The sequence below is a fragment of the Etheostoma cragini genome, chromosome 15 (assembly GCF_013103735.1).
Source record: "Etheostoma cragini isolate CJK2018 chromosome 15, CSU_Ecrag_1.0, whole genome shotgun sequence".
Lineage (NCBI taxonomy): Eukaryota > Metazoa > Chordata > Actinopteri > Perciformes > Percidae > Etheostoma > Etheostoma cragini.
In genome coordinates, this window is record NC_048421.1 from 22,839,604 (window position 1) to 22,852,737 (window position 13,134).

The following is a 13,134-nucleotide window of genomic DNA, read 5'->3' on the forward strand; positions in this document are numbered from 1 at the left end:
TGGGGGGGGGGGGGGTTATTTCAATTCCAAAGGCCAAAGGAAACTTTATCAGGATGCATAATCTCCTGATCCATGAAATAACTGGCCTTTAATAATAAAAATCTAACTATTTTTTAGGAATATTTAACATAGGGGTGTGGATACTTATGCCCCCTGTATTTTAAGGAAGAACATTTATTTATTTGCAATGCATTATTCATTCATAAAGAAAATTGGTGTCCTTAAACGTTGGATTTTTCCTCATTTTTGGTTAAGGTATTAAGATCAGTTTCCAAAAGATGATTTTTTTAAATTCGTATTTTTAGTCAATTTAAGAAGGGTTTCCCATTGTAGACTCATAAACAGCACTGTATGTGTTACTGTATGTATTACATCCCCCTCAATTAAGTTGACCAAGGAGGGTATGCTTGGTTCTGATGGTCCAGAAAAACTGGGAGGAACCAGAACATATTTGGTTCATAATTCCAGGAAAGCAACAATGTCCAAGTAGGACATTTAAGACAAAGCGGGTGATGAAACTGAAAGTTGTGCTCTGCCATACGTATAGCACTTCACTCGGAGCAACTACAGATATAAAAAAAAAGACAAACATTCAATGTTCCTCCATTTCCTCTCTGTCAGCCGGGCATCTCAGAGGTCCTCATTAGATTTCATGTCCAGCGCCTTAACCACTCAGCCATCACAGCTCCCATTCTCTTCCCTTTCCTCTTCGCCATTATTAATACCATCATTCTCTCTGCTTTTTCTCTGTTAGTCCTTTTTCCACCCACGTCTCGTCTTTCTTTTCCAACACTTCCATCTTCCTGAAGTTCCTTGTGTTGCCATCCCTGCATCTAATTTGGTTCATTAGTGTCACATTTTTCTCCCCCCTGGCTGCTCCACTTCTTCTTTATTATCCTCTTTTTTCCCCACTCTTCTCTATTGACCCTTCTGTCCCTCCGTCTTGTTAGAAAACAGACGAAGGCTTTGAAGATTTGCCTCACGCTGGTTTGGTTTTTAAGCCTACACATCAAACTGCTTTAACCTGTTTGTACTCAATTACTTGGAGTGTGTTGGATTTGCTTTCATTGAATCCAGTGCGGGAAGCTCCCGCCTGCAATTGCCTAAGCCCACCTGCTGTACAACAACCCCGTCATCAAATGCAATTATGTTACAAGATGTGGAAAGCCTTGAGATATGAGCTTCTGTGCAGTTTGTCTATAGGAATGGCTGCTGTACAGAAAACCAAAACCATTCAGGAAATGGATCTGTCTTCATTGAGCCGTCACGACTTGACTTTATAGCTGAAGTTGTTTGCTCCAGAGTTGGGGACTTGAGTTCGGGAGTCACCAAGACTGTCCCAGACACAGTGAATTCAGATTTGACTTGAGACTCGTCTTCAAAAGACTCCAGACTTGGCCTCGAGATGCCGGACTCGTGAACAATCTCTTTTTTTAGAAAACGTCTGTAACATATGTTCTGCACACGGCGACATGTGAGAAAGGACAAAAGACATGCTGACCACACCGACATTTGCTGTGCTATTCTTTAAAAACGTTATGCAACAAGGCCCAGACAAAAGAAGCAATGAATGAACAATATGTGGACTCTAGCTCAAAGACTTGAGACTTGACTTGGAGTCTAACTCAGAGACTTCAAAGTTGACTTTGATCCTAGCTCAGAGACTTCAGATTTTACTTAAACTATATCTCAAAGACTTGAGTCTTGACTTTCACTCTAGCTCAGAGACTTGAGACTTGAGTTGGACACTAGCTTTGAGACTTCAGATTTGACTTGGACTCTAGCTCAAAGACTTGAGACCTTAGTTGTCCCCTAATACTTAATCTGAAGTCTCTTTTAGATAGACCTTAGTGGTCCCCTAATACTGTATCTGAAGTCTCTTTTATCTGGGCCTCAGTGGTCCCCTAATAATGTATCTGAAGTCTCTTTATATAGACCTTAGTGGTCCCCTAATACTGTATCTGAAGTCTCTTTATATAGACCTTAGTGGTCCCCTAATACTGTATCTGAAGTCTCTTTTATATAGACCTCAGTGGTCCCCTAATACTGTATCTGAAGTCTCCTTATATAGACCTTAGTGGTCCTCTAATACTGTATCTGAAGTCTCTTTTATATAGACCTTAGTGGTCCCCTAATACTGTATCTGAAGTCTCTTTATATAGACCTTAGTGCTCCCCTAATAATGTATCTGAAGTCTCTTTAAATAGACCTTAGTGGTCCCCTAATACTGTATCTGAAGTCTATTTTATATAGACCTTAGTGGTCCCCTAATACTGTATCTGAAGTCTCTTTCCCAAAATTCAGCCATGGTGCAGAATTACAGCCACCAGACGTCATTTAAAATTAACATTCTTTTCCCTGTTTCAACAGTTGCTAGGGAAACTCTAATTGCCTGCATCAGAGTCTTTAAGCACGTCACTATAATCATTGTAACGTTCAATGAAGTTACATCACTACTCAGTAACCAATGACATTAATCAGGTTGAAACAAGAAATGGGCAAGTTTGTGCAGATTTCAAGTTGGAACAATCTTACATCCTCACAGGTGCCGTGTAAAAAAAGTAAGAAAGCTGAATTTGGGTTGCGGTTGTTGAGTCACGTAGAAGAGTGAAAAATATTCAGTAATATTTAGATTCTAACTGCTTAGCCTCTTTTAAAATAATGTTCCTTTCTGTAAGGATTATCCTGTAAATAGATTTCACGCTAGTGAGTAATGGTTTAATTTCATACTAACCCAGCAGTGGCATGCCACAATTAAACCGCGACTGAGTGCGTTCTCCTCATTTAAAATATACAAACAGCAGTGACTGCAGCGAATGTCATTTAATATGTATAGTAAATATGGTAAGCATGCGGGTAAAAAGCATTAATGGTTAATGCTTTGCCACATAACATAAGGCTACGGGGAACAGGAAAAGCTGTTTTAATCCGCAAAAACAGAATCACCTGATTTGTCATCCACTGTAAATGTGGAGGAATTAGTTTTGTTTGTCAAAGCAAGGCGAAAGGACAACCACCCTACATTAAATCCAAAATGCCACCGCACAGGCATAACAAGATAAGTAAGATGATGTAGTATGAAGGGCGACAACTATAACGAGTAGTATGAGAGGAGGCAGGTTGAGCCAATGGATGGGTCAACCAACACAAGACCAGGGTTTAAGTCCCATTCTTGTCCCACCTGTCTCTTAAAAACCTCATAGTATGCTCATTTTTAGGTTCATAAGTGTATTTAGAGGTTGTACCAATAGGTTTGCATGGTTTAAAGGACCCATGCCATTCATTTTATGAGTTTAATTTTTTACATTAATACGCGTTCCCCAGCCTGCCTATGATCGCCCAGTAGCTAAAAATGGCATTAAGTGTAAACCGAGCCCTGGGTATCCTGCTCTGCCTTTCAGAAAACGAAAGCTCAGAGGGGTCTATCTGGAATCTTGCCCCTTATGAGGTCGTAAGGGGCAAGATGACCTCCCCTTTTTCTGCTTTTCCCGGACCACAGCATTTGGCCCACCTATAAGAGACAGACATCCTGGCTTTCAGACAAGCAAAATGGCAGTTGGTCTAGACCACACTCCCAGTCTCCACCTTGCACCCCCCTCTCTTCTTGAAAAGCGACAAACTCAGAAATGGTATGTCCTAAGGAAAGCTCATTGTGGGACTGGCTCCAGTGGCTATAATTCTGCACCAAGGCTGAATTTTGGGAAAGAGACTTCAGATACAGTATTAGGGGACCACTAAGGTCTATATAAAAGAGACTTCAGATACAGTATTAGGGGACCACTAAGGTCTATATAAAGAGACTTCAGATACAGTATTAGGGGACCACTAAGGTCTATATAAAAGAGACTTCAGATACAGTATTAGGGGACCACTAAGGTCAGTGCCGCTGCAACATAGCCTAGGGAAGGAACTTGTTTTGGTGGACCATGTGTTCATTCAAAAGTAGCTTTAGTCGTGCAACAGAAAACTCTGATTGGACAGATAGTCTAGCTAGCTGTGTGGATTTACCCTGCACAGATCTGTTAGTCCTCATAAATCCACCGAAGTTTATTATAACAATACAAAGAAAGCGGAAGGTTACAGGCATCCCACGCAGCAATCCTGGAAGTGAAATGTCATAGATATGGACTAGCATGTATACAATTCCTGCTGTTTGCCTCATTATGGATATTCATATTGTTGACTTGTATGGAAATCATCATGTAGCTACTAAAAATAAGGCAGGTGCCATGTTATCTGTAGAAGTAAAAGCCATCCTATCACTGAGGCTCCTCCCTCCCTGTGTGTTTCTCTGCAGATGGGAGGCACCATGTACAACACGGGGAAGCATGTGTCTCTGCGGCCGGACAAAGCCCACCTGGTGAACATCTCGGGGGGGCCGCTGGGTTACAGCTACAGGCTGGAGGAGGTCCGCCTCCACTTTGGGAGCGAGGACTCCCAGGGTTCAGAGCACCTCCTCAATGGGCAGGGCTTTCCTGGAGAGGTGAGGATATAAACATAGTAAAGTATATACAATATGTAAACAGGAGAGAGGATGACGCACGTACACACAGACAAACACACAGACACACAGACAGACATCTAAAACAAATACCTTAAATGTGTCCTTAAGGACAGTTCTTGAGTAGATGTACTTTCATTCCACCACTGATACATAAGATAATTGCAAATGGGAGACATTGGCTGAGATCTGACATCAACACACTAATAAAATGGAATAACACACACACAATGCCATCACGTCATGAGTTTTAAAAGTCCCCTTGGTTTAGGTCGCCTCTAAAAGTATTTATGGTATTTCAACTGTTCTTCCTACTTGAAACTGTTTTTGGTACCATGTAGATCTTCATATCCACTCAGACATATGCCATATCCCCCGAATTCTTAGCAGCATGGGTTGTGGGCGACAGAGGTTGTTTGTATCTGTATACTTGTAGTGTAGTTGTTTGTTATGTAAATCTCTTCTATCTGAATGTCTTCATAATTATGTGTTTGTGTTCATAGGACGCCCTGGAAAATGAGATGCTATATCTCAAGGGGCTACCCTTCCAATACATTTTAAATGTATCTCTCATTAAGAGGGAAACATTTCATGTGTGAGCTATATCAAAGCTTGTTATCCACCTTGGAAAGAATCCAGACCTGGTTGTCAAAATAGGATGAGCTAGTGTTTTCTTGTTGTCTGTGTGCAGAATCCCCGATCGTGTCTTTTTTTTAAACTAGTTTGTTTTGTAAATCAACTCCGTCCAGGGAGACACGTAGGGATATTTAAAAGAAAGCTGTAGGCTTTTGAGATGCGTCGCCCTCTCGTTGTTAAGCAAGTAATCTCATTGGTCGAATCAAAGAACTACAACTGTCTGCTAGTTGTTGAAGTCTGTTACCAAAACAGAATGTAGAGGACAATGCACCTGGGCTAAATACGCTGAGTATACCCTTTCTGAAAACAGTGGAGTTGTATGTGAAGACCCCCCCCCCCTCTTCCCCAACCCAATGGGCATTGATTAACCAAGGGAACTCACAGCAGCTTTTAGGCTTTTTTCTGCTGTTTGCTAGCTTGCAAAATTTAATATAGTAGGCACCTTCACGCAATACAACAATCCAGGAGGGTGGGATTTAAATGTGCCCTGTCTGGTTGGATGAAGGGGGGCCATAGTAAGATCTGATTGGCTAGTGATTAGATGAGAGACAAACCAGGGGAGGCCAGAACGTGATCTCTCTCCACTCAGCCAAAGACCAAGGATGTGACTGACCAGTGTTCTCATGAAGGACAAACAAATGGGCCAATCATGCAGCTCACACATAGACCAGCCCACCAGAAAATCTCCCGGTACTCCCCATAGCCAATCCATGCCTCACATGTACTTTGTAATGCTGTATTTCATGGCGTCCCTCTTTCAGGTCCAGCTGATCCATTACAACCAGGATCTGTATGCCAACTACACCGAGGCCGCCAAGAGCCCCAACGGCATCGCAGTGGTCTCCATCTTCATAAAGGTCAGCATGCGCTTCTGGGAGTACAATGAAACAAAATGAAGGACCAATTAAGAAACGATTAACAGGCCTGTCCTACGAGAACAGGCCTGTAGGTGAAGTAGTCGCCATCCTCAGATACATAACATGTCATTTAGCTAACACTTTTAGCCATAGCGACTCACAATTGTCAGGGGTGAAGTGCCTTGCTCAGGGACACATTGGTGGATGCATCACACTGGGAACTGAACCCAGATCGCCCACCACAAAAGTACTGTATGTGTCATTTCCACTGCGCCATCCCCACCCTCAGAGACAGTTGGATTTACTGGGCTACAAGTGTGCTATTACATATACTGTAAAATCTTGCCAACAATTATTAGGCTATTTTAGTAGATTAGTATTCTATGCAAAAATCTATGTGTTAATGCTTTAGGCAGCCCCATACGTTGTTGTAGGCCTACATGTTATACAATATATGTAGTAGGGGGTCACTGGTCCATCTCATTCTTAGTTATAGGGTCCTTGGGTTAAAAAACGTTGAAGATCCCTGGTTTGGACATCATGGCTAATAATCAGAATCCTTATGGAGAAAATGAATGGGACTTTAATTCCGGACCCACACTGTTGAGTTTGATTGCCGTCAAGGAAACAAAACGTTCAATGTTTCAATCCTTTGACACTTGGTATATGTGTTAAACTGCAGTGTGTAGTGTCTGTGTGTGTGTGTGTGTGTGTGTGTCCGTGTGTGTGTGTGTGTGTTGTACTGTGGTTGGTGAATATTTGATCCCGCTCTAATATTCGATCTCTTTGTCATCTTTCAGCTCTCTGAAAACTCCAATGCCTTCCTCAACCGCATGCTCAATAGAGACACCATCACCAGAATCAACTACAAACGTAAGACACTCCCTCTCTCTCTCTCTCTCTCTCTCACTCACCCTCACACACACGCACACACACACTCACAGACATGTGCGTGGCACATAGCTGAAGCTAGTTACCAAGCTAGCGAGCGAGGCGTCCTATGTTGTGTGAGATGTGTAGTTCACTGAGAGGTTTCACAAAACTAAGCGCGTCTAGGATAAAGTGAACTTTTCTCGATTTGCTAAATCATCTTTTAAATTAACATGAATTATGCATGTTATACGGGATTCATGGCACAATTCAAATGGGATAAAAAAAAAAGGTCTCTTGCCGTTGACTACCATACATATTCTTTCCAAAATGAGATCCCATGGGGGACACAGGAAGGGGAGGGACATTGCCTCTCTGTTCTCAATAATGGGGGATTTAATCCAACACTCTGTTCTACATACTGAAACACAACAACACACACACACACATTTTTAGTTCTTTCCCTTCAGCAAGAATGCCTTCTTAATTTCTTTTCTGTTTTCCGACCTCTGCTGTGAAGATGTACAGCCCTCTGGAGAACCACACACCCCCACACGCACAGAAACTTGTTTTTGCCATGTTGGAGGACATGGCTGTTATTAATCCTCTGGAGACGTACACTAACCAGAACCATGAAGCAGGTCTTAACCTTAAAATTAAACGGCTTAGCCTGTTCGCCGTAGGCTACGACCCAGAAATGGGTCCCATAATGTGACTGTGTGAACAGATAATTTTTTCTCCCTAATTAATTACAGACACACAAACACACACAGACACACAGTTCCAACATATTTATGTTTTCTAAGGCAAACCATTCCTTTTAGTTGGTCCAAACAGCATAGCTTAATACCCTGTCTGCATACACCAATTGCACGCACCCGCACCCCCACACACTCATGCAATATCTCATCCCTCTGCTTTTTTTCCTTCGACAGCGTTCTTGCTTATCGGTGTGAACCATAGAATACGAAGAACATACGTGCACTGTAAATAACGGCTGTGAAATCTCCAGTTATTTCCTTTAGATTTCCCAGTAACACTGTACTGTATATGATTTTTACAGTAGAGTACTGTAAAGTTTACATTACAACCTTGTCATGACAATATAGCCACTATAGTACTGTAAATAGTAAACTACTGTATTTTTTATCTTATGTTTTGTATTGTATAGTGAATATATGAAATACTGTAAATGGAAATACAGAACCTTTGATGTAAAAAGAATTCACAGTAACTTGCCAATTGTTACCAGTAAGTTACTGTAAATTTTACGTTCAATTTGTGACAGTGTGACATCTGATGACAGTGTGACATCAGTGGAGTTACCAACTGGTGTGGGGACTGCTGTTTTGAAGCCGTGATTTTGGATTTTGGCCGTCGCCATCTCGGTATTTTTGAGCCAGAAGTGACCATAGTTGGACAAAAGCGTGAAGCTTTGGAGAATGACTCGTCTAAGCGAGTGTTGTTTAAGGTTGCAATGCCGCTGCAGCTTGTTAAAAGCTAAAGACGGAAAGTCAATGATTTTTAACCCTTCCAAGTCATCTAGCGGAGTTTAACCGTCAGGTAAATGCAGACCTGTAGGTCCGGGTGCCATTTGTCGGCATGTACAGCAATCACCAGAGCTGGTTAAAATCAGGCAGAATTTCTCTTAAATAAGCAGGTAATGCTAGCACTAGCTAACAAGCTTGGTTGGCATATCGCCTATTTATGAAATGAAACAACACAGTGAGAGGGTCACAGTTAACACAAAAACACGGACCCAAACACCCAAAACCAAGTTCAGGTCTATTTTAATGTACGCAGTTGCCAGAGCTTTATCCTGGGCACGTATTCATCCAAAAACTCTCCTACAGTCCAGTCACCAACAGTCGCTACTTGAAAAAAACATTACCCTGCTCTGCCTCTGATTGGCTAGTACTCGTTGCAATCTGGTTCAGAGCCAATTAGGAGTAGGAAGTGGGCAGGAAAAAACTCTGCTGTCTCCTTTGTGCATGGGGACAGGGGTAGGACCGAGGGAACAGGCAAGACAAACTCCTACGTTAAGTAACTACTGCTTGACAACTTATAATGGAGCTGGGAACAAGCCCAAATATGCAACTACACTTTACAAACAAGCCCAAAAAAACGTGACCTGCGACTACCAATAATTGTAAGGTTCTTTACAGAAAAACAAGCCAAAATCTGCTCATAATAAGCGGACTAGGCAACACTAATTCTTAAGCCTCTGTCACGAATGACAGGTTGGTGTGCAGAGATGGCAAAAGTACTCACTTCCTGTACTCAAGTAGAAGTTTAGATAATTGTGTTAAAAACATACTCTGGTAAAAGCAGAAGTACTGATTTAACTTATTTACTAAAGTAGAAGTAACAAAGTACAGGCTTTGAAATTTTCTTAAAGTATAAAAGTAGCATTGTGAAAGACAAAGCTACCTGGACCAGACAGATGTTACTAGAGATCACGTTGAGAAACTACAGTGGACGTGGAATAAAGGTTCTTTATTCTTTATATGCCATTGGCTACATTTTAAACGGCTGTTAAAAAAATAGTAAAGTAAAATATCTTAAAAAATCTACTTGAGTACAGTAACGAAGTATTTGTACTTCTATACTCCCCATCTCTGTTGCCGTGGAGCCATGTCCCTAAAGCATCCCCCTGCTTCTTTAAAATGAATATAACCATCTTTTACAAAATGAACATTCTGTAATGAAGGAGACTTGAAAGAAGCGGTTGAGACCATAAACCCATTATGAACATGTTTGCTGATCAATCAAGTGAGAAGAAGAGTAATTTCCCAATAGACCTCTATATTGTAAACAGGCTTTTTTTATGCAACCAGTGGAGTTGCCCCCTGCTGGAAGTTGGATAGAATGCACGTTAAAGGCACTTCCGCATTGACTTCACTTTTCAGGCCCGGAAGTTGAACATAAGGGACTTTCACACAATGCACTGCGTCACCTTAACACTCCTCCCCCCTCTCTCTCTCTCTAGATGATGCGTTCTTATTAATGGGCCTGAACATAGCTGACCTGTACCCTGACACCACACGTTACATCACCTACGAGGGCTCCATCACCATCCCTCCTTGCTACGAGACGTCCACGTGGATACTCATCAACAAGCCTGTCTACGTGACACAGATGCAGGTACGTGAGTGGAGGACATGGGAACATGCAATCTGTTAATTGGGGGAGAAATGTGATTTATTTTATTTCGTCCCGAGTGCAAACAGCTTTGAATTGCAAATAATGACTTCGTAACCTGTAACTGAAAGCATCTGCTTTTCCGTGAGTGGTTTACATAAAAGAAGCTGTGTTGTAACAGACATGCAATGAATGCACTGCACTAAACAGAGCACACAAAACCTTTCAAATATTAAATTGCACCATATTTGGCTCTTGAGTAGTCTGCAGGGTCTAAGAAGATTATGTCGCTTCTGGTGCAAAATACAAAATAAAATAACACTTGGAACCAATTATGAATTCTTGAATTCTTAAACCATTAATTACACCATATGTATTCATTTTGTTTATTAATGCAATGTAGCACTTAACCTAGGTATTTATAGTGAAGGAATTATATTATTTTCAAACTAATATTGAATTTGTATTATATTATTTGAATGCATTATTGTGCAAAATGTTCTACTCAGGACCTTTGATACACCAAACTATATTTTTTGCATAATGTGTATACAAACCCTCTATCATTCTACTATTTTGTATACTGTATATGCATATAGTTGCTCTCAGGACTGTGTACCACATTCCCCCCTCTTTTTTTTATGCACAACTTACATTTTACATTTCTATCTTTTGTGTTGACACTGTAAAGGGGTTGCTGAAATTTGTTGCACAGGTACTGCACTTTTGTATAATGATAATAAAGGCATTCTATTAAATTCTATTCTGAATAAAATAGAGCTCCGTTCATACATGCATTTTGAATCTGAAATGATCAGGACATTACGTGGCGGAGCTGTATTAGAGATAGCAAATGTTGGACCAGTTGGACCGACTTCAGACGGTTGTTGCCGTGCCAGCTCTCCGGAACAAAGTCTGTGTTATGTTATCCCATATTGAGCCCAAAGTGTGAGAATTCACAGCAAGTAAGCGGGTGGGTGTGTAAATGTTGCTGTCATGCGGCTCGTGCAAACCGGGAAGAAAACAAACATCAGAGGGAAGAAGAAGAAGAAGAAGAAGAGGAAGGAGAAAGTGGAGTGCACGAAGACGGCAACGAATATATCTTACTGGAGAGACGACAAGATTCGAAGATCTGAAATCAACAGACAGATTCAAGGAACAGCAAGAGACTGTTGTTTATGACCACATTACAAACCGTTGATTGAACAATTGGATCTCAAACCTCTCTTTCTCAAAAAGACACAAACACACACACACACACACACACACTACTCTATCACAATTCCCCATTGAAGAATATTAAACTACGTCATTGTACTGCAATGAGCTACATTTAATATGAAGAACTGTCGGTCTTTGATACAACAATACAACAAATATTTGAACTATTAAAGCAATGTTGGCCCACATGAAAGGCAGAAATAGTTAGTATGATTTGTTTATATTTTAAAAAAAAAGAAAAAGAAAATGATATCATTAGACTCAACACTCCTACACATACTACACTCATACTACACATCATTTAACTCTACTGTACTGCACTATTGGCTTAAGTTGACTTTAGATTTTCCTATCATCACTGCTAACCACTGAGCCTGCATGCTGCTCACAGCAAGAAGGTTTCTGGCTCGAATCCTTGGCTTGTTGACTTTGCATGCTAGGTAGGACTACAGTTGAAAAATAGCCAATTGGCTAACACTAGGCCATTTACAGAAATGTTGATTACTGTGCATTGTCCTTATCAATCATATCATAAAAAAACGTAATCATATTTGGTTCTGCTGTTTGCTATTTTGGTCCTTGTGCTGCTAGAACACCTGCATTTTAAAAGGCCAATCTTTAAATACACCAACTTAGCTCTGTGTCCTTCATGTGTAATCAAAGTGAATTATTAAGTGCAGTTGCGGCTGGTGGAATGTATTCCAGTGGGAATGGCAAACATGTAGTAGACTTTCTGCTGATACACAAAAATATAATCTGTTCTAGACCCCTGCATTCAGACTATTTCCCCTGTTAGATTGTTCAAATGTGTCACGAGGCAAGTGTGTTACGCTAGTGAAAACATGTCCGTCCATCCATCCATCCATCCATCCATCCATCCATCCATCCATCCATCCATCCGCCCCTTTGCCTATTCAGTGCTCCGTCCAGCAGGGAACCCTAAACTTCACTTTCCTGAGCCACACTAGCCAGCTCCAATTGGGGGATCCCGATTCCACACGTTCCAGGCCCAGGGTGGAGGTATAATCCCTCCACCTATTCCTGGGTCTTCCCAGAGGCCTCCTCCCAGCTGGACGCCCCTCCACCTAGTCCTGGGTCTTCCTCGAGGCCTCCTCCCAGCTGGACATGCCTCAAACACCACCATAGGGAGGCAACCATGGGGCATCCTTACCAGATGCCTAAACCACCTCAACTGGCTCCTTTTGATGCAAAGAAGCAGTGGCTATTCTCTAAGGGAGACACCAGCCCCCCACCTGAGGAAACCCATTTCTGCCACTTATACCCAGGATCTCGTACTTTCGGTCATGACCCAGCCTTCACTAGCAAAGGTGAAGGGGAGGAACGGGAATTTTGCAAATGCAACACGACCCTCAATTCTCCGGAAAATCTCCGCTCTATTGTCCAATGTCTTTGCGGAGGAGACCCTGAGGTACTGGAACTCCACTTCAGTCAAACCAAGGACTCAGATCAAATGTATGGGTGCATATTGCCACCTACTGTACCAGAGTGTTACATCCTTAGGCGGATGTACAGTACATTGTTTTTTAAGTTCTTGTCCTGACAGTAGAGCTGACTTAAAAGACCCAGAACCGGAAGGGACTCGTTCGTCAGAGGAGCTCTGCAGGCTCCTCACAGAAGATCGAAGCATCATGTTGTACCTCGGTTCTGAGTTGAAAGCTTTTTCATGTCACTGAAGAGCGGCTGGATGGCTCAGATCCAACACCCAACTCTTCTAAATCAGTGCAACACATTACAATCCAGCGCAGCACTCACCTGCATGCATCAATATGATCAACTCCCACCATCTGCCGTTCATTCTCGCTTTATGTACTCCCTCTCTCACTCACCAGCCCTTTGATCTCAACCCTCTCTCTCTCTCTTTCTTCTTCATTGCCTGTTCCTCTGTCA

At 41.8% G+C, this 13,134-nt stretch overlaps 1 protein-coding gene across 1 annotated transcript in view; it reads left to right on the forward strand.

Moving 5' to 3' along the window:
- LOC117957743 (carbonic anhydrase-related protein 10-like) overlaps positions 1 to 13,134 on the forward strand; it is a 96,841-nt gene that overhangs the window by 66,852 nt on the left and 16,855 nt on the right. Inside the window, exons 4-7 of the mRNA XM_034893748.1 lie at positions 4,298 to 4,483; positions 5,899 to 5,994; positions 6,795 to 6,867; positions 9,854 to 10,008. Of these exons, the coding sequence (XP_034749639.1) occupies positions 4,298 to 4,483; positions 5,899 to 5,994; positions 6,795 to 6,867; positions 9,854 to 10,008 (510 nt within the window). The remainder of the gene's footprint in view (positions 1 to 4,297; positions 4,484 to 5,898; positions 5,995 to 6,794; positions 6,868 to 9,853; positions 10,009 to 13,134) is intronic.